At 44.5% G+C, this 25,835-nt stretch overlaps 2 protein-coding genes across 3 annotated transcripts in view; both read left to right on the top strand.

Moving 5' to 3' along the window:
• Positions 1-1,237: 1,237 nt before the first annotated feature.
• On the top strand, positions 1,238-14,768 carry LOC136155426 (keratin, type II cytoskeletal 2 epidermal-like). 2 transcript variants are annotated; one of them, XM_065917152.1, is made up of 3 exons: positions 1,238-1,582; positions 9,854-11,540; positions 14,730-14,768. In XM_065917152.1, the coding sequence occupies exon 2, from the start codon at positions 9,879-9,881 to the stop codon at positions 10,467-10,469; it is 591 nt and encodes a 196-aa protein (XP_065773224.1). In that variant the 5' UTR covers positions 1,238-1,582; positions 9,854-9,878; the 3' UTR covers positions 10,470-11,540; positions 14,730-14,768. The 2 variants fall into 2 exon arrangements, with proteins under 2 accessions (XP_065773224.1, XP_065773225.1); XM_065917153.1 differs by lacking the exon at positions 1,238-1,582 and having other exon boundaries at positions 9,473-11,540.
• Positions 10,671-25,835, top strand: part of LOC136155424 (exocyst complex component 1-like) — a 41,625-nt gene continuing 26,460 nt past the window's right edge. Inside the window, 9 exon segments of the mRNA XM_065917150.1 lie at positions 10,671-10,752; positions 10,837-10,973; positions 11,448-11,572; positions 14,569-14,588; positions 14,836-15,023; positions 16,825-17,052; positions 17,266-17,398; positions 17,981-18,093; positions 22,797-22,946. Coding sequence (XP_065773222.1) covers positions 10,671-10,752; positions 10,837-10,973; positions 11,448-11,572; positions 14,569-14,588; positions 14,836-15,023; positions 16,825-17,052; positions 17,266-17,398; positions 17,981-18,093; positions 22,797-22,946 — 1,176 coding nt within the window.

Raw genomic sequence — 25,835 nt, 5'->3', positions numbered from 1 at the left:
AAAGAAAACAAAGTCATTTCTCAATGGATTCAGATACTACCCCAAATTAATATTCCCCAAAAGTTCTTATTCTTATTTCTAGACCTCATCACCAGAAATTCCTGAGCCTAAACCCTGCCTAGCTTCTAGGATCAGTCATTTTCTCATTTCTCCCTTTTCCTTTTAGTTGAGTCTTGTCATTTTTGTCCCTTCCCTAAACATAACTTGTAATAAGGTGACATAGCAAAGTGATGAAAGTATAGATGGTTTGTTTTAATCCTGGGTTTTTGCCATCTACTTACTGTGCGACATTGGACAGGCTCTTTAACCTCTCTGGGCCTCAGTTTCAAAAAAATAAGTCAGTATTATAAATAATACCTACCTAAGATTGCAATTGTGAGGATTAAATGGGCTTAAGCACTTGCTAAGCACTTAAAATAGTACTTGTTGTAGTGTAAGCACTGTAATTGTGCTTGCTAATAATCATAAGTGCAATTCCCAGCACATAACTTACTCAACTTTCTGTCATCACTTTGAGGTATGTATTTGATGAAATCAGTAAAATCATTCTGTTTCAAGGGGAACAGAAAAGTATTTTTGAGCAATTGTCCATGTGGCTATTTCACCACATTTAGTGTTTTCAGATTTCTGTACAACAGCCTGGGCTAGTCCAGCAGCAAATTAAAAATGGACAGAGCTTATGTTTTGCACCCTTTATCTCACTGTCCCCCCGCCTCCCCCACACACATCCCCATCTCTTTGGACATAAGCTTTCATTTTTCCTCCATGTTCTGAAAACCTACTTCTAAGAAAGTGTCTCGGTTCATCCATGTCGCCACAAAGTAGCATTGGCATATAGACACTATCACGTGTGAAATAGCTACTAGTGGGAAGCTGCCGGATAACCCGGAGAGCCCAGCCTGGTACTCCGTGATGGCCTGGAGGGGAGTGAGGGGAGGGCTGAGGTAGGCTCAAGAGGAAGGGGAGATACAGATATAGATAATTATATGTTTATATTATATATAACGTATATATTATATATGTATATATAATTATGACTGATTTGCTTTGTTGTATGGCATAAACCAACACAACATTGTAAAACAAGTATCTGCCAGTTTAAAAACCAAAGGTGTGTGATCTCCAACTTAGCGTGAATTTAAGACAGTAGTGCCACTTGTCTCAGAGAGAGAACTTTTCAAGCCTGGTTCTGTTTCTCAAGGTTGTTTTGTTTTTCTGTCTCTCCTAGCCTTTCCACCTTGGGCAAATACGGGAGGTCCACATTGTGGCTCCAACACTTAGCACCCGCGGCGTTCTCCAGGCCTGAGAGGAGCGTCTGAGGGCGGCACCCCTGTCCCGGGGCTGCTGAGGGACCGCGCCCGGCTCCGTCTCACGTGAGGCGTCAGCTGCTGCTCAGGCAGCCCCTCGCCTCTCGTCACCCTGGGTGACGGCAGCGCCCGGTCCAGGGAGGGCCTGGGTGGGCTCAGCATAGGCAAGGGTGTTTCTGGATCTCTGAGAAGAAAATATCGGCGACAAGAAAGACATGCATTCATGAGTCTGGGATTCTCAAATCTTCCACAAGCCGCCTGCTAATTCTTGAGAGGTATATGTGGGGAAAATGCCCTGCTTGATAATAACGAGAGTTTTAGCCTGAAGTTCCACACAAAATTTCTAATCTTAAGAAATGTAAGAGGCCCTAGGTGAGATCTCACTCGTGGCCTAGACCAGTATTGGGCACAGTATGGAATAAGGACTACCTGGCTCATAATGACCTGAAGTACTGGTTGAAATCCAGATTGTTAACTCTCCCACAAGGCAAGGAAATTAGGAGTGATGGGGCCAGAATTATGCCGTTTTCATGATCAGTAACTAGTGGTTATTTCCAGTCTAACCTGAAAGCAATTTGGTCTCTTTTCTTTCAGGGTCTTATGCTTCCTTTGGTCTTAGAGCTTCAAACTGAGGAGGGGGAGGGGCAAGGGTTCTGAAAGAGGAGGGGATCCAGGCAAGGAAACAGTGTTGCCTTTGAACATTTTAAAAATAGTTTATTCTGGGGAAATGGTTCAAGAGAACAAAAGAAGGTGGGTCAGATTTTAGGAGAAGTGATGACATTTTGTGAGAAAATAGCAGTTGAAGGAAAAAGCAAACTGAAATACAGCATGAGTTTAAACAGTTGATGATAGAGACAGAAGTAGGAGCATCATGCCTACAGAGAGGGAAATACAGTTCTACCATTCTGTTGTCCCCAGGACCGAGCAGAACTTAGTTAATTTAACTTACTGGTTTTCAACCCATAGCATCAACCTGTAAATAAAACACAGGACACTTTGTTGTGTTTGCATAACAAATTATAAATATTATCATCACAGGTAAAGCAAACATGCTATTGCCCAAAGGTGAGCTGTACAAGGGGAAAGACAGAACTGGGGGCACAAGCAGTCTCAGGCATAAAGAAAATGATGAGATTAGAGTGAAAGTGAGTACTGTAGCTATGTCCTATAGCTAATATTTCTTGAGAGCTTCCGTGTGTTGGACATTGAAGGCTGCAGATGTGTTATTATTTGCATCATCACGAGCAACTCCACGCAGTGGTGGTTATCATCCAGTTCCTCATCATACAGGTGAGGAAACAGAGGCCCAGGAAGGTTGAGTAAATTGCTCAGGATTGCAGAGCTAATAATATACTGAAGAACAAAGCTTCCAAGCCAAGTGGTCCATCTCCAGAACCAAGGCTTTTAGCCACTAGACTACTACTTCTCCCTTCAATAAAAGCCAGCAAAAATTGCATGGCATTACAGAAGAGAGGCAGCAGAAGTGATGAAATGAATATGATGTATTGGAGGGAAGAGGGATGAGAAGTAGTGGGGGTAGGAGTTTATCTTCCTGCCTCATGCTAGGGTGCTAAAATGGATCTACAATGGATACAGCAGATAAACATAATGTCTAGAATTATGGGGGCAACATTCCTGTGGCCAAAAACTGTCTCTGGAGAGGGGAACTGGGGTTAGAAAAGTTGAATTTCTGTATTTGAGATGCTATCATGTCCACATAGTATTTTCATAACAATATTTCCATTTATTTAGATGAAGCTTCAACTGTGTAAATGCATTAAAACATGAAATTCAAAATCATCTTTATATCTCATACATTTGCTAAGTGCTTGCCTTATCAGAATTGTTGTTTTCAGCTTTGAAGGATTTTTGTTTTTTAATGAAAAGCATTATAAATTTTAAAAGTTAAAAATTGTCCCTGGTGATGTTGTCCTGCATGGCCGAGAGAAGGTGTGGAACTATTAGAAGCAAACTGTATTTCAGCCCTGCTTCTGGTAGGGAAGGAGAGTGTCTGAAGTCAGGCAACAGGAGCTTTGATCCTCTGGAGTCGGAAGGAACAACTTGGAGTAAATGAATCAGGCGGCAGGGTGCCGGGAGGAGGCTGTCGGCCTCTCTGTGATGGTGTTCTTTGTTTTGCAGGACTAATCTCAGAAATGTTGCATTAGGCTCAGTGCTGTGCATTTTTAGGCTGCAGTATTTTTCCATCTGTATACTTCATGAAAGCAAGCACTTTTATGCTCCCTTTAAAATGGGAATCTCCTATTTGAATTGCCTGGTGAGGACATTTGAAGTAATTCATTAAGCATACATATGCATGCTCTATCTCCATCTATGTAGCTATCAGTTATCCTTTCCCTACTCACCTGCCTGTATTAGTCTGCTCAGGCTGCTATAACAGAATAGCATAGACTAAGTGGCTTAAACAAGAGACATTTCACACTTCTGGGAAGTCTTAAGAGCAAGGCAGAAACACTTCCAGGTGAGTCCTCCATTTTTGGCTTGTAGATGGCCATCTCCTTGCTGTGTCCTCCTCACATGGTGGAGAGAGAAAGCTTTCGTGTTTTTTCTGTTTCTTATAAGAGCTAATCCTATCATGACAGCTCTACCCTCATGGCCTCTTCTAAACCTAGTTACCTCCTAAAAACTCCATCTCCTAATTCCATCACACATAAGGGGATAGGGCTTCAATATATGAATCTGTGGAGGGGGACAAAAAAATTGTCTTAACTCTCTATATCTGTCTGTCTATCTGTCTTTATGTGTAGAATAATAACAGTGGCTTATAATTCATTTCCCTGTGTTATTTTATCCTTCCAAAACTCGTGTGAGGTAAATTGGCCATAGGAAAATCACTGATTTCACTGAAACGTTTGAAGGTTGGATTAAGTTTGTGATCACACAATCAATAAATGATGATGCCACAATTCAATCCACATCTTCTCCACCCTCCTTTCCTCTTCTCTTCTCCCTTCCCACTTTCTGACTTTCTTCCAGCCGCATTATTTACTAGCTTTTCCCTTAGGACATTGGTGTCCTTCTTCTGGGCCTTGCAGAGGTTATTCCCATTATCTGGAATGCTTTTTCCTCAGATATCTGACTCAGTTCCCTCCCGCTACACTGTTCAAACTCCACCTTCCCAGTAAGACTTATCCTGTTCTACTGTTTAACTGGAACACCTTGTTTCTCTGCCCATACACTGCTCAATCTCTGTTGCGTTTGTTACTAGGCTTCCCTGGAGGCTCAGTCAGTAAAGAATCCACCTGTAATGCAGGAGACCTGGCCCGATCTCTGGGTCAGGAAGACCCCCTGGAGAAGGAAATGGCAACCCACTCCAGTATCCTTGCCTGGAAAATCCTGTGGACAGAGGAGCCTACAGGTGGGCTAGAGTCCCTGGGGTTGCAAAGAGTCTGACACAACTTAGCAACTAAACCACACCACCAGCTTGTCAGATAATTTACACTGATTTCTGTTCTCCCCTCTGACTACAGGATAGGCTACAGAGAGTCAGGAGTTTTGCCTTTATTGAACCTCCTGGAGGCCCAGCAAAACTCTAGGGTCTGCAAGAACTGGACACAGTTATACCTCTTATGTTTGGTATTTTAGCAGCCTATCTCAGAGCCAAGCCAGTTATTGAAGAGAATCTTTTCTGATACTTTAAGCAGTATGATCAACTTGAAGTAAACTTAAATTTTCAACAATTACAGAGCAGGCATGGACTCTTCCTTTGTTTCTCCAGACACATGAACCTGGATACAAAGTCCATCCTCTCTGGGTGAAGTGGGAACATACAGAGATGACTGGCCTAAGTTTCAATTGGATCAAAAGATGCACAAAAGAGACATTTAAACGTTTTCAAAAACGAAAACCATCAAGTGTGTTTCCTCTTCACACATCAGGGATTGTCTGGCCTCTGGTGTGGTTCGTGTGGTGCAGGGGGAGAGAGAGAGACATAGAGAAGTAAGGATGAGCTGCCCTGTCTCTGCCTCCTCTGGACCTTAGTTCTTCCTGGACTGTCACTCCTTACACTCAAAGCAGATTTCAGAAGTCAGCACACATGGTCATAATGTATGCCTAGCTCCACAACCCAGTCACTGGGACCCAGAAAATTTTGCAACCTTAAGTCTGCCTCAACACATCATGACTCATATATATCAATGGGTAAAGACACACAAACAGTAGTAGATTAACAGGAATAAGTTTTTACTTATATATAAATTACCTATATACATATTTGTCCATAAAGCTGGGAAAGATAAGTGTCCATTGAGGCAAATGGGTAGGGGGAGAGGAAGCAGCTAAAGACAGCTGTAGAACTTGCCAGTTCCAAGTGTAGGGAAAATATCCAGAAGTTTGGGTCGGCCAAGTTTACAGTCAAACCAGGGATGGCATAGTGGATGATACATGCAGATTACTTTCCATCCTCCACATGGAACTTCTCAATTCTGGTATGTAGTTCTGAACTGGGCTCAGATACTTCTCAGCCTGCACGACACACACACCCACCTTCCTCACCCATGCACATACAACACACACCTACTCGTGCATATCGCTGAGCGTGTGGTCCTTTGGCTCATTGCTGCTAAAGGCAACATCGTGCTCCTCCAAAGTCAGAGGGGTGCCCTGAGTTGGGGTCCCAGGAGTTCTGAGTGCAGACATTCCTCTCTAAATATGTATGGTGCTATCCCCCATCGTACTACGTGGGTTTGGGCTGGGGAGGCCTGGGTGCTTTGTGTGAATGGGACAGCAGAAGTGTACCCAGTCACAGCGGGTGAGGTGCTGGCCCCCGTCACCCGCTCTGTGCTTTGCATATATGAGTTCCGAGCCCAGTGGCAGGTGCTGACACTTGGGCCTCCCATCCGAGATGAGATGTGGCTCCTTCCATGTGTTCACCCATGGTGTATTGGCCAGGTGGGTCCCAGTTGTACTGATGGGAAGTGTGGCTACCAGGTCCTCCATTCCTGGGAATGACGACGTTCCCTCCTATACCACCACCACTTGGATCTTGGACAGGTGGACCCCTTGTGTTTGGAAGTCAGGTGGAACTTCTAGTGGGTTTCAAGCCAGGGGTGGGTCTCACAGTTGCAAATCCAATGGATGCAGTGTTGTTCTAGTGAAAAGTTGAAATTGACTTGTCCCTTGACACAAATTTCTTCTTCATGGTGATGGGATTTGTAACTGTAGCTTGTCTACACTCATGTGGGTCCTGGGTGCAGTGATGGGAAGTGGTAACACCCCGACCTCTAACCATAAGGATGGTGGTTTCCCCTGCCGTGACTCTACCACCTGGACTTGGCTGAAGGAGACCCCAGGCGTTTGGATTCAAGTTGGAACCAGATATGTGCCCGGATGCTGGGATGGGGGCTTGCTGTTCCTACTGCAGCAGCCAGCTGCAATGAGATGAGCCCAAGGTGATCTGGCCACAGTAGGAACACAGGTGGTGCTGGGTGTCCCACACAGTTCTGTGCAAAAGTGAGTTGGGCCAGATGCTTCTGAATAAGTGAGGCCTAGGGCATTCACACCAACCCAAAACTCCCACCAGCCATAGAGGCTGCAGCCCCATCAACAGTGGGCCTCATGTGGTACTAGCAAGACAACAAGCTACTGTCTCCAGGACTGGGCACTGTGGTATCCATTCCAAAACCAGAAGTAGCAGATACATCCCTGGGGAAAATACCTGAGCTGTAGACAGAGGGCGGCTGCATGTTGATGGTGGTGGTGGAAGACAGGGGATCTGGTAAACCCGAATCCATTATCCTTCCTCTGGGTGGCTGGACTGCAGAAGAGGTTAGCTTTTCATCTTGTGCTAGGGCTAATGGGTTTCCCAGTGGAATAGACTTGTTAGGCTTCTTCCTGTTGTTGGCCCCAGATGTGGGTTCAATGGTGAGTTCTGGGTTTCAAGCTTCACTTGAAACATGGGTACCTCTGTTGTCCACGTCCACAGGTAAATAAGTCGAGGCTCGGGTCCAGGCATCGCTGCCACTGGGTGCTGTGTTCTCAGAACCAGGAAGAGCCATGTGGTATGAGTAGTGGTTGTCCTTGGAGTCAGAGGTAGACTAGAAAGTAAAGTCTGAGGAGGAGGTGCATCCATAGCTTTGATGTCAAAGACTGGTTTGACATCTGTAGAGATGCTGACTGCTGAAGCATAGATAACTGCCGAAGCCATAGGTGGGGGGCTGGGGGAGGCAGGAGCCGAAGCCATAGATGGGGGTTTGGGGAAAACAGGAGCTGAAGCAATAGATGGGGGGCTGGGGGAGGCAGGACCTAAAGCCATAATTTGGGGACTGAGGGAAAGAGCCAAAGCCCTAGAGAGGGGGCCAGGGAAGACAGGACCAAAAGCTGTAGATGGGGGGCTAGGGGAGAGAGTGGGCAGAACCCTAGATGGAGGGATGGGGAAGACACTGGCTGGAGTCCTACACAGTGGGGCCGGGGAAGACAGGACCCAAGGCCGTAGATGGGGTTCCAAGGGAGACATTAACCAGAGTCCCAGGTGGGGGCCCGGGGAAGGCGCCAGCCGGAGCCCCAGATGAGGGCCCGGGAAAGGTAGCAGCCTGACCCCCAGGTGGGGGCCCGGGGAAGACGAGAGCCTGACCCCCAGGTGGGGGCCCGGGAAAGGCAGCAGCCTGATACCCAGGTGGTGGCCCGGGGAAGGCGGCAGCCTGACTCCGAGTGGGGGCCCGGGGAAGGCGGCAGCCGGAGCCCCAGATGAGGGCCCAGGAAAGGCGGCAGCCTGACTCCGAGTGGGGGCCCGGGGAAGGCGCCAGCCGGAGCCCCAGATGAGGGCCCGGGAAAGGCAGCAGCCTGACCCCCAGGTGGGGGCCCGGGGAAGGCGGCAGCCGGAACCCCAGATGAGGGCCTGGGAAAGGCAGCAGCCTGATACCCAGGTGGGGGCCCGGGGAAGGCGGCAGCCTGACTCCGAGTGGGGGCCCGGGGAAGACGACAGCCTGACCCCCAGGTGGGCGCCCGGGGAAGGCGCCAGCCGGAGCCCCAGATGAGGGCCTGGGAAAGGCAGCAGCCTGACCCCCAGGTGGGGGCCCGGGGAAGGCGGCAGCCGGAGCCCCAGATGGGGGCCCGGGGAAGGCGGCAGCCTGACCCCCACGTGGGGGCCCGGGAAAGGCGGCAGCCTGACTCCGAGTGGGGGCCCGGGGAAGACGACAGCCTGACCCCCAGGTGGGGGCCCGGGGAAGGCGCCAGTCGGAGCCCCAGATGAGGGCCTGGGAAAGGCAGCAGCCTGACCCCCAGGTGGGGGCCCGGGGAAGGCGGCAGCCGGAGCCCCAGATGGGGGCCCGGGAAAGGCGGCAGCCTGACCCCCAGGTGGGGGCCCGGGGAAGACGACAGCCTGACTCCCAGGTGGGGTCCCGGGAAAGGCGGCAGCCTGACCTCCGGGTGTGGGCCCGCGGAAGACGACAGCCTGACCCCCAGGTGGGGACCCGGGGAAGATGGCAGTCGGAGCCCCAGATGAGGGCCCGGGAAAGGCGGCAGCCTGATATCCAGGTGATGGCCCGGGGAAGACGGCAGCCGGAGCCCCAGATGAGGGCCCGGGAAAGGCGGCAGCCTGATAACCATGTGGGGGCCCAGGGAAGGCGGCAGCCGGAGCCCCAGATGAGGGCTCGGGAATGGCGGCAGCCTGACCTCCGGGTGGGGGCCCGCGGAAGACGACAGCCTGACCCCCAGGTGGGGGCCCGGGGAAGACAGCAGCCGGAGCCCCAGATGGGGGCTTGGGAAAAACAGAGGCTCTCTGCTGCCCATCAGTGGCTGCAGATGTAGGGTGAGGGTTGGTTTGGGAGTGAAAGGCATAGTTAAAGATTGAAGCAGGGCAGGAGACCGTCGGCACAAATGGCGCTGGTGGTGTCTGGTCTCCCTGCAGTGCGTGTCTGCTCCACCCCAATACCTGGGGGAGACTGAAAGGTTACAGCATGAGCCGGGGGAGTAGTGTCCATGTCAGTGACGTCCTGATCTGAAGGAGACAGGAAGGTTACACTTGGAGATGCTGTGACTGTGGTGGTAAAAGGGACTCCAGTAGAAGTTGTAGCAGGGGGAGCGATGGGGCGGTCTGGAAGAGGGGTGAGTAAGTATGAGGGAGGGGGAGAATCTACACACATGGGTGTTGGGGATTCATTTTTGTCGGAGGGTGGCTGGAAGGGGAGGGTTGGGGTGCTCAGGGGTGTGGAGAGGTCAGAAATAGAAGGTGGTGTTGCTCTGACTGCACACGCAGTGCCCGCATCCTCCTTGAGGGCAGTTCCCACAGTGGGATTGGAAACTGGAGGCAGAGCATCTGCAGGACTAGCAGAATGAGAGTCCACGGGGGCTGTGTGTCTTGCCACCCGATCCACATAAGGTGTCAGGCAAGGTGGAAGGCCAGCCAGATTGGGGAATCTGGAGGACAGGTCGGCCAAGTTGGTGGTGGTAGGAGGGACCTGCAACGTGTGACTGACCGGAGGCAGGGAGCCTGTGGTCCCTGGGGCAGGCGGGGCGGCGCTGCGGCGTCGCATGGCCTGCCTTGGATCCCTCAGGATTCTGTTCCTCTGACGGTCCCTGTTTTGTTTCAGGGTGCCCCGGGTTTTGGCGCGAGTCATGGCTGGAAGCTTCGGAGGCGGGGGAAGGTCACTGCGACCCCAGAGCAGCGGCAGCGGGGGCGGCAGTGGCGGCAGCGGGGGCGGCAGTGGCAGAAAAAGCGGCGGGGGCATCGTCCTCTTGCGGGGGCGCCCACTGCCGGCGGCTCCCAGGGGAGAAGAGCTTCTCCGCGGGGTGTCTGAAGGTGGCTCACGCTGCAGCGCCTTCCCGGACATCGGTGACTCTGGGCAGCCGGGTTGGTGGTCTTCACCCAGCACCACTTCTCCTGGCCTCTCGGGCAGCAGGCTGCAGCGCGGACTTGGGGCAGAGAGCACCGTGGCCAGGGGGCCAGGCTGCGAGGGAGGCCGGCCGTCTCCAGCAGTGCCGTCTGAGCAGATGGCGGGGCTTTGGGAGGAAGGCTTCGTCCGAGACATCTGGGCTTTCTCACTGAAGTTGCCTCCTGGGTGCCCCGGAAGGAGGTTTGGAGGCTCGGGAGGGCAGTGGAGGGGCGGGAGGAGCCCGCCGGTCTCCTGGGGCCTAGGTGTCATTGTCATAGCCCCGCTGCGGTCCGGACTCATCTTTCCGTTGTCCTCTCCTTCGGCCTCTGTGTGACCTTCCTCCTCTGTCACGCCTTCCCTTTGATCTTCCTGGACCATGGCCTTACTCTCCTTTGCGCGAGGAAGTGGGCGGTGACTGGTTGGTACCGGCTTCCCAGCCTTGGCTACCTGAACAGGTAGCTCAGGGAGTGAACGCAGGAGAGTAATTTTGCGCCCCGGTGGAGGAATTCTGACGGTTCTCGAAGGTCCGAACATCATGGAATTACGAGTGGACAGGACGGGCTGCTGCTTCGGCCGCTCCCTCAAGTTCGCCAGGGGTAGCCCGCCCACACGGGAGAGTACCCAGCCTGCTGGATTGGGTACCACCTTTTCGGCATGCTGTAAAACCCGGACGATGAGGGCACTGGATCCTGGTTGAGCAGCCTGCGACCAGGTTGTAAAGCAGGAGCTGGGGCGGCGGGGTGACCCCGGCCAGATGTGGTGGCACCCCGAGGGCGCAAAACCAGCGAGCGCCGGCCCAGCGGGCGCCGGCGGCGGAGCCCAGAAAGAAGTTTACACAGTAAATTGCCCGTATTGTGCGCCAAATAACCCGAGAATAGAATGTGAAACTGGGAGAGCGTCTCCCTAGCTTCTTACTCCTCTCGCGGTCAAACACGCCCTGGAGGGAGGAGGACTCAGCCTGGCAATTGTGACGCGTCCATGGTATACGTGTCACAGAGAAACTGCAAATTCCGGGGCAAAGGGCGGGCCCCAGTGCACGACCCCTCCCGGGCTCTCTAGCCGCTGAGACCTCCCACTGTGGGTGGCAGGTGTTTGGCACCAGATGGGCCACCGTGCAGAGACTCTTCAGGACCGTGGGGGCCTCCTTCTCCAGAGCTCATCCCATCTAGCTCCTCATCATGCAGCCCCCTTGGTGCCTGCGTGTGTATCTGCCGGCCCTTCCCTGCCTGGGTCTCAGAGACCTGTGCAAAGCTGACTGCAGGAGCCACCCACCCTCCCGGGGGTGGTCCAGCACCTGTGGGGACCTCTCCAGCTTCTCTGCGAGGCCAGGAGCCAGGAGCACCTTCTCCGCCGCGGCTCCTCTGCCATCATCACCAGCCGGAATGCAGAGCCCTCACCTGGCCAGGTGCTGCACCCCACCACGTCCTTTTCTGGCGGGTAAGCCTCTTTCTTCACTTCTTTTTAGAAATTTGGTACAACAGTTAAATCTTAGACTGTTCTTCAGGGTGTGCAGATGGTAATGGCTTAGCCAGGATGTGACCCAAACCTGCTCTGGGCTGTGGTGCCTCCCCGCCATACATGCTTCACGTGTTACTGCTCTTTTCTTGTCCTCCTTATGGCACTTAGCCCTAAGTGTCATACCTATAATGAGTCTATATCCTACCCTGTAGGTTTTCTTTTGCTCAATTCATGAATTGATCACCTGCTGCGTTGGGTTCTGATCTCAGAAGAGGCAGGTTAAGGACCACCAGTTGTCAGCATAGCACCAGCGGAGGTTTTCCCTTTGGGATAGTTTGAAGGATCCAGATATGTAAAGATGATAGTCTAGATAAATCATGGGCTTTCCTGAAAGAAATTTACCAGTGTATTATTCTGTATGGATTAGAAGCCTGTTTCTGTGGCCTTCCTGGAGTGTGTTCAGTAAGGCAGCTCATTCATGTTGAGAAAGCAAACACATCACTTATTGCAGCTTCATAGTGGAGCCCTGTGTCAGCTTCAGTCAGTCAGTACAGTTTGGTCACTGTGAGCATGTCAGCTGGGTCCACTCTTTACTACCATATATAATTCTAAAGATTCTTATGCCCAGGAGAGAAGTCACACTCTTGGGTGTCTAGGACAAGGGAGACATGTTATTATTCACAAGGTAGAAGCTTCAAAAGAATAGGATAGGACTGAAAACTCCTAGTCTAACATGGCTTTATCGAGTTTGAATCTTGTTTCTTTGGCTTACTTCATTGGAGTGTTTTCTTTCTCCTGGGCTGACATTGTGTGTTACACAGCAGGCATGTGACATGTAGAGGTTTCAGAACCCAGAATTGTATTGATCAGTGAAACTTTATTTATATATTTTAGTTTAAAATCTATTTAAAATAACACTGGACATAATTCATATATTATAAATTAGTTTGCCCTCTGCTCTTGAGATTCTTTTTATAGTATGTCAGAGTAAATTTGGACTTCCATCCCCAAGAAGATTTGAGATTGGAGGACACAAAAGGTTTTTCTCAGACCTAAATTATGTCTGAAAAAAGCGAGAAATATCATAAGCCCTATCTGACCTCTCTAGGAGCAGAAATGATTTACAGCTGTGGCATTTAACCATAATTCCTTGATCTCATTTGAGAAGAGTTCAGTAAGGAACAATCTCTTCATTTTTGTTTCTTCCTTATTTTCTTGTCTTGCTTACCAACAATCCATTGTAATCCATGGATTGATATGGCAGCAGGCTGAGTGGTCTCTGGAGCTCATACAATTAACTTTTTTCCCTAAAATAACTTTAATTTCCTTGTTTTTCAGCTCCTCTTCTTTCCTTGCCCTTTGCTATAACCAGAACTCACTGAAAGCTAACTGGCTTTGTGCAGACCCTCCTTAGGACAGTCTTTCCTTAGTTATTTTATTCATCACTCGGTTTCATTTTTTGCCTTCTCGAAATATGTTGAAATCTTTCTGTAGTTGATGACTTCCACAACCTCTTGGCTTTTACTGGCTTATTAATTTTGGTATTTCTACACTTTTATTTAAGTATGGTTTCAGAAGGAACAGAAAGTAAATGTGTCCTAGTCTGCCATCTTGAGCTGAAAATCCCTGTCAGTTTTAGCATCCAGCATTCCCATGGGGTGGGGCGGGGACCTTGGCATTAATAGGTGTAACACTCAAGATTTCAGCTTTTCTTGGGCAGTCACTAAGGACATAGTATGTGGTAATTTCTAATGGGAAAATAATAACTATTTCATGGAATTTATTTGAGGATTACATTAGATAATGAACATACAAATGCTTTCTAAAGTTTCAAAGTCCATAAAAATGTTTCTTGTTATTGATTTGGTGCTACTTCAGTTTTACTTGACAGTGATTCATGACCTTGCTTATGTGAGAAGATGCCTTCTGAAACAATTATGATCATTTAAAATATTTGTTTATTTTAAATGTTTACTTGTGTAAGGAGCTGTGCAGAATGAACTGGGCATCCCCTGCCCCCTAGTGGCTAAAAAGCTGCACACAAAACACTTTTAACATTTCCAGAGTGACTTGGAAAGGGCTGAGAGCTGGGAGACGCCGCTCTAAGGGACTTGCATTTGTGTACTGCAGTCTGTAATTGCCTGTGCCGAAAGTTTTAGCCCCTCTTTTTTTTCTGGCATGTTATCTAAAGCTGGCTAATTAGCATTCTTAAGAGTAAATCATTTGTTACTTTGAATTAGGTGTGTTTTGTTCAAGGACAAGTTAACATATGTCAAGTCATGCTGAATGTAGATTCTCATTTTCATACAAAATAATGAATATCTAAAACACTTGGAATTTGTGTTTTAAAGCGTGTCCTGTGAATTGTTGAAAATCAGTAACTTTGTTTCGAGGTTTATTTAAGGGTAAAATTATTTTTTTCATTTTATCTCTCGATCTCAAGATTTATGTAAAATCCCATATGCTGAGTCTGTTCTTTCCAGAAAGTGAACTGAAACATTTATCTAGAAAGCATCTCAGTTCTGACCTCCTGGTCTTTTGTTTTGAAGCAGGAAGACAGCTGAAATTTTTGTAGTTTTACACAGCCATGATGTTGTTCTTACTATACAGATATTGAGAAAGTTTCTATTAGCTGATCCTTAGAAATTTTATAAACACATGTGAAAAATTTTTACAGAGAGAAATGGAAAGTTCAGTTAATATTTTCATTGCCCAAAATAAATTATGAATTGTAGATGCATTTTTAAAATTTCAATTGAAAGTTATTTGGAGGAAAACACAAAACATAACAAAGATAGAAAGAACAAAAATAACAGAAGAAGGTGTTACCTGGAAAAAAAAGGAAAGCAAATTGTTCCTCATGTGTCCTGAATTATAAGCATTATTGTATTAGAGCAACAGTTATCTCAGGTAGAGAAAAAAAAAGGTTAGGCTTGTACACGTGTTTCGTTTCCGGTTGTATATTTGTTTTATAGTTTAATTATGTTTTGGGAAAGTGTGACTAAGGCCTGTTTTAACACAAGTCAATAAATTAGACTGCATGCTTTTGTTATAATAGACATGTTAACATATGCGGTTCTTCATAAAATAAGTTTTTTTTTCATATATTTTGAATCATTTTTTTCCTATTTTTCAGCCTCTAAATGTGACCTGTGCTTATAACTGACCTTACCTGTAAGTACAATGCTGTTGTCCTTCCTAGTTTTTTACTACTTTATTTTTAATTTTTACCCTCTTTTAAGAATCTGTTCCAAGTGGAGAAAATCAGAGTGTGACAGGAGGTGAGGAAGAGGCAGTGGATGAATGCCAAGAGTTAAATGCAAGAGAAGAGCGGGATATTGAGATAATGATGGAAGGCTGTGAATATGCAATTTCTAGCGCCGAGGCCTTTGCAGAAAGGTTGTCCAGAGAGCTGCAGGTGTTAGATGGGGTCAGCCTTTCTTGTAACGTGTGGCTAGTGATGTGTGGTAAGCTGAGGAGACTGGTGATGTTCATATTCTGCTGCCGCTGCCTTTGAGCCTAGACGGTGGGATCGTTGCTGTCTTTCCCTAGAAGCGCATCACCAGCTGCCTCCCTCTGTCTTTCACTGTTCTTGGTCCAGAGACAGAACCATTCCTATTAGGCCAGTGAAGGCAGTTGGCTGAGGTTCTGGATTTGGGGAGGTTCTTGATATGAAGTGATGGAAGTAGAAAGTAGCCAACCTGAAACCACCCTGGGGGTTGATTCCCCCAGCCTCTGGAACACTTCAGAATAGTTCAAGGCAAGAGAATAACATTTTTGTGGTTTGGGGGGAAAAAAATAGGTACAAGTTAGAAGGAGAGAGAGTGAGCTGAAAGAAGCGAATCCTTTACCCAAAGAGAGCAAAATAGTGTAGTGAAAACAGGAGAGCCAGGGCAAAAGGATGTTTGACGACTCCTCTGAACTGCTGTGGAATAGATGCTGTTTATTTGTATGCACATATCTGAGCTTGTACCTACATGTACATCTTTAGGAAGTAAAAAGCTACAAGTAGCACCTGTCTTATGAGAAAAATCTAAAATGAGAGTGTTTTGTGAGGGGGGTGTCGTTTTATTAGGCAAAGTATGAATTTAAGAAAAACTCTGAGAATAAGGAATGTTTTTAAGACTTAAAAGAGTGTTGGCATTTTATACATGAAAGGTACAGAAGTTGTAAGGTTGAACTGAGGTCCAGAGATTACACCAATAGCCCAAGCTTACAAATTTGTAGAACTCTCTGGAAGTAAAGCCTAGAAGAGACTTCAAGATGTTGAAGTGAAAATTGTCCTGGATCAGTTCAAGTCACAGCTCTGCTGCTTAAGATTCAGTGGGTCAGAGCTCTGCTGCTTTACAGTTGGGCTGCACCTCCATGGGAGTTATTATGAATAGTATATAAAATAACATGTGAAATTTTAGCATCACCCATACAATGATGTTATTTTAACTCTTTATCCAAATTTTTTCCTCATATCATGTTATCTGCCTTCTTAATGTGGCTTTGTGGTTTGTATTTTCTAGTTAATGTTGCCTCTGTGTTTCAAGTCATCATATTACTTTGCAGTTTAATTTTGGGTTTGAAAGCTTCCATATTTCAGGGAATTGAGAATCAATAGAGTCTTTAGAAAATATTAATAAGGGCTCGGTGGTTTGTTGCTACTTTGTCTGGGAAAAAAAAGTAGTTGCAAATGAAAGAGAAAAGAAAGAATATTGTAGAAGGAGCTATCTTATGGCAATAGACTCTTCCACATCCTATTAGTACAAATCATGCTACAGTTATAAATTAGTTCCATGTATCTGTTAAAGACTGGCATGCTACTGCTACCCTCTTAACTAAGGTATTAGCATAGGTGATTATTATGCTTTTGTTTAGGATTTTACATAAATGTTGCAGATTATAGAAAATGTCTATAGTTGATAGAGCTGGAAGCAGCGTCAGAGGTGGTATAACCTAACGGCACTAATGAGAGTCCACCATTGCTGATGATACATCATGGCGCATGCCCTAAATATGCGGTATTGAGATCTGGTCCCTAACCTCCACATAAGGGGACGTGTGCTTCCCTGAAATACTGTGTGAAAAAGTGGAGTGTAAACACAAAGCAGCCAATTAAAGTAGACGTGTAGATGTGTGTGTCAGCCTTTGTTGCCGCTGCTGCTGAGTCACGCTGCTGTCAAAGATTTATGGATATTTCATTTGAAGAATATGAAGTATTACTTCTCTTTTTAACTGTGTAGGCCAACATCCAGTCTATCATGGCCTCTGAAAAGCAAGTCAACATCCTAATGAAGTTACTGGATGAGGCTCTCAAGGAGGTGGATCAGATTGAATTGAAACTGAGCAGTTATGAGGAAATGCTCCAAAGTGTAAAAGAACAGATGGATCAGATCTCCGAAAGCAACCACCTCATTCATCTCAGTAACACTAATAACGTAAAACTCCTGTCTGAGATAGAGTTTCTTGTGGTAAGCATGGTTATAAACTACTAGCAACAATTAAAAAAAAAAAACAAAACTAATGATCTCTAAAGCCCATTTGCAAGTATTTTCTAGTTTCCTTAGGAGAGCAAGATTTAAAAATACTGAAGTTTCAAACACCCAGTAATAGGATTGCGTAGCATCTTACCTGTAAACTTCCTAAGAGTACACAGACAAATGGTGTGTTTATTTACTTTCCAGAGCCACATGGACCTGGCCAAAGGTCATATAAAGGCACTTCAGGAAGGAGATCTTTCTTCTTCCAGGGGCATTGAGGCCTGCACCAATGCTGCAGATGCCCTGCTGCAGTGCGTGAATGTAGCTCTTCGACCAGGTATGACCATAAAATCTGCCCAAGAACCTGGGACTAAGCTTCTGACTTAGTGTAAAGCTTTTGACAAGAAGTCCATGAGGCAGGTGGTTTAGGGTTAGATTATTAGCTATTGAAACAAGTTTCACTTACTCTCAAACATAATTTATATCGGCACGAAGAACTTGTTCATTTCGGTACCTTCTGATTGACCATCAGTGACTCTACGTTAACACCAGCATTTTTCTTCAGCGCTGTTCACAGGACCTAGCACAAAGTAGATGCCGTAAGGCTTTGCTAGACCAGCGGTTCCTAAACTTGAGCTTGCATCGGGATCACGGCTAGGGGCCAGCGCAGAAGCAGTAGGTCCGCTCTGAGGCCTTAGAATCCATGTTTCTGACCGTTCCCAGGTGAGGCTGAGGCAAGACCGCAGCGTGAGGATCGCTGAGTTACACTGTTTTTCCCCCTTACCTTTCTTTTATAAACACACGCATAAACCAGCAAAAGGTTGAGTTCTTCAGAACTGAAATACGGCTTCTGTTATAAATGCACTCGTTAGACATCCGGGAGCTCTTTAACCCGTTGAATAAGCTGTCACGATTTCAGGCCATGACGTGCTTCTGGCAGTTGAGCAGCAGCAGCAGCAGCGTTTCAGTGATTTGCGAGAGAATTTTGCCCGGAGACTGGCCAGTCACCTCAACAATGTTTTTGTTCGACAGGTAATTTTATCTTATTATAGTACTGGCATGTTCCTGTAGCTTGAAATGAAATGGTCACAGAAAAAAAATTTTAATGTATTTAATTGGGAGCACAATATGTTCCTTTCTATATTTATTTGATTTTAATATTTTTAGATATGTATGTATTTGCTCATAGATGTTTTGGGGGCCTCAGTGGTCTCCTATGAAGACAGTTCCTTTTAGCCAAAATTCCCCAAGTTTTAAATAATTGTGCTTGCATGTTACATATACCCCATTTAGACAATCTTGTTTCTAAAAATAAGTCCAAACTTGTTACGTTTTTAATGTTTGGCCTGTTTTATTTTTCAGTATTTTCAAGTGAGAACAGGGACTTGATTCCATGTTTTCAGTATTTCATTGGCTCCATATACTTATAAATATGAGAAAAATGACTAACTCAATTGTAAATTCTAGTTGATTTAATCTTATAGAAAACCTTTATCTCTATTTCTATGTGGAAAAGGTGTTATAATTAAGGTTGTGGCATTGATATAAATGTTACTGTTAAGTATACCTTAGAGGGATTTGACTAGAAGGTGCTTTTTTTAATAAATAATAAATTAGACTTAATATTTCTTGAATAAATTAGGTGTCATAAATTAGATTTTGTGTATTTATGATCTCTTTAATAGGGATTTGGGGCCAAAAAAAGTTGAGTGAAATTTTGTTCATCAAGAAATGCTGACTGATATTCCAGGTTCTTATTTTGTTTTCACTTTGTAGTATTCTGAAACAATTGTATTTACTCTATTTTATTTCTGATTAGTTTACTCAGGCCCTCCTTCAACTCTATAACAGGTCCTACTTTCTTTCCGTGCCTGTGGGTACATCAACTTTGGCTCCAGCTTCTCCGATTCTTTTTTTTCCCCTGTAAGGTTTACTAAGCTTAATAGCAGCAGAATCTTTATAGTTATAATTTACTGATTTGAGCTACCTGTTAACCATATTTGTGGCAGTTTTTTTAATGTCCCATAACAGAAAGTTTATTTAGATCCAAAGGCATTTAATCTCATTCTGCTTGCCTTTCTTTCTGTCATTCTTTCATTCACTCACTCACTCCTTTATTTGGAAGTCATTTGCCAAGTGATTAAAGATGCATTCCAGACGTTTCATTGGAATAGATGAGAGGCTGATTCTTTGCTCTAGTTGCTCACGATCTAGAGAAGGGCGACAAACAGACTGAGGGAGGGTGTATGTTATGGTGGTACCATGGGAGTAAAGGAAGACCAGCTAACTAACCGTGCAAGGGGGAACCAGGGGAAGACTCTCTTAACATTCCACTTGACTTGAAAAGCTTCAGGAAAAAAGTAAACCTAGGAATCACATAGGAAATACTAATGCACATTTTTCTTACACTATTATTTCAATAATATCTATTTTTACACAATTCCCTAGTTTTTTTAAATTATCCTGTTGACAGGCTATAGTCCACATTTGTAAATGGTATGGAAAATACCAGTCAGTAAATGATAATCCTTTCTCCACCCTTAATTGTTTGTTATAACATGCTATTATTTGTGATTTTTGCTTCCTTGCCTTATAAACTAATGGCTTTGTTTAAAATGAATGCATCCCAGTTCTGAAAATCTAATATGCATTGTTACATGTGAGTAATGCATGTTAAAAACCAGAATGTTGCAACAACCTGGAATGTGCTGATGAAGATGAAAGACAGTGTCCCAAGTGCAGAAAAGAGATTTTCTGTGTGTTAAATTGAATACTTCGTGTCACCTAGCAAAGAGTTGGGAAACAAGGGGATTTCTGTTCCTGGTTGTGGGACACACGGGGAAGATTCGATTACCGCACTGGGTTACATGTCTTTGTTCACCATCAAATTTTGATTGTGTGTCTGATTTGTGTGTTACATTGTGTGACAGGACTCACTGTCCTCCATATGTAAGAGTAAGAAATGGCTGCTACCCTCAAGATGCTTGTGAGGATGTGGTAAAGGTAATGTACTTAAAACTCTACAGCAGTGTATAGGGGCTACCTTAGGGACACCACAATGAAGTGAATGTGTCAGTAAAGCAAGTCACACAAATTTTTTGGTTTCCCAGTGCGTAAAAAAGCTATGTTTACACAGTATTTTAGCCTATTGTGTGCAATAGCATTATGTCTAACAGAAGAATGTACACATTTATTTTAAAAATACTTCATTGCTAAAAATTGCTAAGCACCCTCTGAGCCTACCATCTGAGTCATCATCTTTTTGCTGGTGGAGGGTCTTTCCTCAATGTTGAAGGTGCTGGAGGACCAAGGCAGTGATTGCTGAAGATTGGGGTAGCTATGTCAATTTTTAAAAATAAGACAAGAGTGAAGTTTGCTGTAATGATCAACTTTTCCTTTCTCAGACAATTTCTCTGTGGCATGCAATGCTGTTTGATAGCATTTTACCCACAGTAGAACTTCTTCCAAAATTGGAGTCAGTCTTCTCAAATCCTGCCTCTTGTTTTATCAACTTAGTTTATGTATTAATTATAGTCTAAATCCTTTGTTGTCATTTCAGTAGCCTTCACAGCATCTTCATCAGGAGTAGATTCTCTTTCAAGAGACCAGTTTCTTTGTTCATCCGTAAGAAGCAACTTCTCATCCATTAAATATCTGTTAAATGAGATTATAACAGTTCAGTCACATCTTTAGACTCCACTTCTAATTCTAGTTCTGCTTTCTACCACATCTATAGTTACTTCCTGTACTGAAGTCATACCCCTCAAAGTCATTCATGAGGGTTGGAATCAGCTTCTTCCAAAACTCCTGTTAATGTTGATATTTTGACCTCTTCTCATGAATCATGGTGTTCTTAAAGGCATCTAGAATGGCCAGTCCTTTTCAAAAGGTGTTCAGTCATCATTACTAATTTATTTATCTCTAATAAGAAACTTTAAACAATGTCTTAATTTTTAAAGTATATAAAGAGTAAAATTCTTAGCACGATTGAATTCTAGATATGATAGTTATCTATATTATTGATTGAATTAAGCAATTTAAGTATTTTTTCTCCTTCCTATATATTTTGAAACCAGTTTCTCTTAAAATCTTTCTGTTAACACTAACAATATTTAATATATCCTAATAGTCTGAAGGTAATAATGTTTTTATATCAGTGAATTTTCACATGATGATGATCTGGAAATGCTACTTACAGTAGAAAGTTTTGAATAGTAATATATGTAGAAGAGCTTTGTAAACCGTAAAATTCTCTATAAATGTTGGTTCTTCCATTTTGCAGGAGAGATGAAGGTTTTTAATTGAAGAGTTTTCCTGACATTAAATTAAATAGTACAACTTAACATGCAGTGACCTGAGTAAACAGCTATAGAAGAACATAAACCATGATTTTGAGTCTTGAATTATTGAAAAAATTAATGAGGAAGGATAATGGAAATATATCTAATGTTATTATTAATAAGGGTAAAATATTTGGAAAACATTTATCAGCAATAACAAGTTTGTCAAATACTCCTTCCTTTTAGTTAGTGTAACTTAATTAAGGCACAATTTGGAGACATTAGCAGACTTAAAACTAATCTCTCTCTGTGTACAGTATCTAATATCTGTGAGTCAGTGGAATCTCAGTCATCCTTCTGATGTGGTAAACATTTCTGAAATGTAATGTTTGTAATGACCTTCAGCAGTTTTTGAGTCTGGTTAGAATGGTTTTGTTTGGCATGTTTTTAAAAGAAAACAGAAGTGAGACTCACATGGCTGAGGTTCAGATTCTAGCCTTCCGCCTGTGTGGCCTGTGTGGATCACTTAGCCCTTTGAATTTCAGTTTGTTCCGTTGGGTCAGCTGATCTACTGGATCCATATACTCTAGAACAAAAGTCAGGATGCATCGTCTGCCTCAGGCTGATTGAAAACGTGTTCATTTATATAAGTCATGTCAAGGATTAAAAACAAAATTATATAGTTGCTTCTGTAGAAAATTAATGGAAAAATTAAAATTACATTATTATTAGGGGTTATCCTGGAAAGGGCTTCCCAGGTGGCTCAGTGGTAAAGAATCCGCCTGCAGTGCAGAAGACATAGGTTCAGTCCCTGGGTGGGGAAGATCCCCTGGAGGAGGAAATGGCAACCTACACCAGTACTCTTGCTGGGAACTCCCATGGACAGAGGAGCCCGGCAGGCTACAGACAATCTATTGGGTTGGCCAAGAATAGGATATGATCCAGCAACTGAGCACTGAGCGCTGTCCTGGAAAGCCCAGGAAGCAGTCATCTGCAGTCCTTCCTAGTTCTGACATTCTGTGTCCTGTGCATTTTCACCTGCTGTTTAAATATCGTAGACTCTAATGGAGATATCATAGATGGAGACAATTTGTTTTGAATGACTTCCCCTGTTCGGTGTGTGTTTCTTAGTAACAGTTTATATCATGATATTTATTTGCTTAGTCAATTGTAAAATGTTATGGGAGAGGTAAAGTTGATTAAACTATTCATTCTCAACTACTCTAAAAGATAAAATGAGTCGATTTATCAGAGAGTCATTCTTGTGTGTTTATGACTATTTTATGGTGGTGGTGTTCAGTTTGTATACACAGGATGATTAAAAAAAGACAAGTAAGTACTCAGTTCTTATATTTCTATGTTCTGTTGTTTTTGCTTGGCCATGCTTGATATTTAATTACAACAATGTTTCTTTATACTGTCAGTGATAGTTATGTCCTTATTTATTCACTCTAGGGTCATGATCAGAGTTCAACTCTTGCTCAGCGCTCTATTGAACTGACTTTACCTAATCATCATGCATTTCATAGAGACTTACTCCGATATGCCAAGCTGATGGAGTGGCTAGAGAGTACGGATTATTGAAAATATGAGGGACTAACAAAGGTATGGATTTGACGTCAGTTACTCACTGAGTATAGAGCATTATCTTTTAGAATCGAGAGGTCGTGTGTTCAGTTCCGCAAGTGACATTTGAAGCACTGTTGTATGTTCTTAAAAAAGCAGCAAGTAGTTGAATTTCTTAGTGCTCATTAGCTATGGAGAACATTTTTTTTCTTTTTCATTTATTTTTATTCGTTGGAGGCTAATTACTTTACAATATTGTAGTGGCTTTTGCCATACACTGACATGAATCAGCCATGGATTTACATGTGTTCCCCATCCTGATCCCCCCCTCCCGTCTCCCTCTCCATCCCATCCCTCTGGGTCTTCCCAGTGCACCAGCCCTGAGCACCCGTCTCATGCATCCAGCCTGGGCTGGTGATCTCTTTCACCCTTGATAGTATACTTGTTTCAATGCTCTTCTCTCTGAACATCCCACCCTCGCCTTCTCCCACAGAGTCTAAAATTCTGGAGAACATTTATTTTATGTACTTAGATGGAGAATAGCTAAATTTTGAACTTCAATATAGTATTAGGCCATACTGTAGCTTGAAGCATCATTTAGTTTAGTTAGTTAAATAATTATTTCCTGAGTTGCTTTATGTGCAATATAAAAACTAGAGAGTATGAAGTTATATTTTCAATGAGGCATTTGCTTTATAAGAACCTGTAATCTGTTCTTTTAAGCACATGCAGTGTGCCTCTTTATTAAGCAGACATTCCATTGTTCCAGGCACAGAGGAACATGGGTATTTCTGTTCCTGATTGTGGGACACACTAGCTGGAAAAATTGGATTATCATATTATGGTACATTTCTTTGTCACTCACCAGATTTTCACTGTGTGCCTCTTTTGTACTCACTAATCCATATGTAAGAATAAGAAGTGGCTCCCACACATGCTCCTACTTCCAGAGAGCGTCAGGTCTGCCCGGGAAGAGCAACTATCCTTAGCAGCCGGCCAGAGTTAAGTGCTGAACTGGATATGAGTTTAAATGTATAGCATGTTAGAGAAAGGAAATTCATGACCTGTAGCCACAGGAGAAAACTTCATAGAAAACATTGGACTTGACTCTTTTCCCGGGACTTTAAGAAGACCAGCCTGACTGAAGCTGAAATTCCATATTCTAGAAGAGTGAGAAGTTAGGTTGAAAAATCTGAGTCGTGAGTCCTAGCAGCATTCTTCAGACACAGGAAGAGACTTGATAGGGGAAACTAAGAACCTAATACAATAATGAACTGAAATGAAATCTTGGACGAAGAGGATGATAGTAGGAATAGAGATTATAAGTCACAAGAGAGAATCCCAAAACAAGGGACAGGATGGTGCCAGACTTGTGAGACGCAGAGATTAAAACAGTGATAAATACCACTTGGGCTTCCCAGGTGGCGCAATGATAAAAAAAAAATCCACCTGTCAATGTAGAAAATGCAGGCTTGATCCCTGGGTTGGAAAGATCCCCTGGAGAAGGAAATGGCAACCGACTGCAGTACCATTGCCTGGAGAATCCCGTGGAGAGAGGAGCCTGGTGGCCACAGTCCGTGGGGTCGCAGAGTGGGACACGACTGAGTGGCTGAGCACACACACACACGGATGGCCACAGCTGGACAAGAAAGAGCCATTCACACGTTCCCTTAGCAAACGCGCTGAGCATCTGCTGTGTGCTGACACTGTTGTATGCACGAAAGAGAACGGCGCTGAAGGAGACAGGCGAACACTTGCCTGTTCAGAGTACATATTCCAGTGGAGAAGGACCAACATAAAAGTCAACTTCATAGTCTGCTGGAAGGTACTGCTGAGAGCTCTAGAGAAAATAAAGCAGGGAATGCTAGGACATCAGAAAGGTTGCGGTTTCAAAAAGGGTGGTCCGAGAAGGCAACATTTGAGCACAAATTTTAAAGATAAGCAGGGGTGCGCAGTGGGAATTTCCGAGGAAAGCTTTCCCAGCACAGCACAAGTGCCCCAAGGCAAGAGCAACCTGGAGCACTGGAGGAGCAAGCAGGCCGTGGTGGTGGGAGCACGGCGAGTCAGGTTCAGGATGGGAGGGCGGGCGTGAGAGGTGCGGTGGGGGGCGGGGGGCGGGGCAGGGCAGATCTGGAAGGGACTGGGCACCGGTGTTGGAATTTGGTTTTTACTTGCAGAGAGATGAGGGAGGGGTGTTGATGGGCTTTGAGTAGCAGAATGACATGCTCTCATTTAGTAAACGGCCATTGTAGCAGGAACCCTTGGGCTCAGGACTCTACTGTTGTGTTGTATTCTGATTAGTTTTGAGTCAGCAGAATTCTGATTTGGAGATAGTTTACAGAAGAATATTTGCATGACTGGAATCTTTGCCTTCTGAAGTTTTAAGAGGATTAATACTGTATTTTGAATGATTAAATATCGTTACATCTTAAGAGTTTTGTGCCAACAAGTGCTTTGTCCCCTAGTGAATATTCAAATGAGTAAAATAATCAATAAGCTTTTTGCCTGATTGTGTTCTCAGTGAGTATTATTGCCGTATCTTTATATATATGTAGCTTCATGAATGTAATTTAAAGTGAAGAAGCAAGCCAGTAGCCAGTCTAGTGCTGAAGTATGGAATCATTCTCTGCTCATGGTATATTTTCAATTGACAGTATTGATGTGCTTTTTTAAATGAAATTATCTTATTTCCAAAGAATCTTGCTTTGTCTTGTGTTTGAACTTGTGACAGACCATGCAGTTTTATGCCTGATAATCTAATTTGGTTGCTCAAGTGTTTTCAAAAATAGGAATCTTATTAATATGACCAAGAAAGGAATGAAAGGAAATGGAAGGAAAGGAATGAAAAAAGGAACCTGACAAATCAGTGTTTCTTTGGTAAGAAATAATAATTAAATCCAGATGCTATTTGTACTTGATCCTTTCCAT

Source organism: Muntiacus reevesi, unplaced genomic scaffold (assembly GCF_963930625.1).
Source record: "Muntiacus reevesi unplaced genomic scaffold, mMunRee1.1 SCAFFOLD_99, whole genome shotgun sequence".
NCBI classification, from domain to species: domain Eukaryota; kingdom Metazoa; phylum Chordata; class Mammalia; order Artiodactyla; family Cervidae; genus Muntiacus; species Muntiacus reevesi.
Note: the sequence above shows the minus strand (reverse complement) of the source record. Positions and strands in the feature narration are given on the sequence as shown.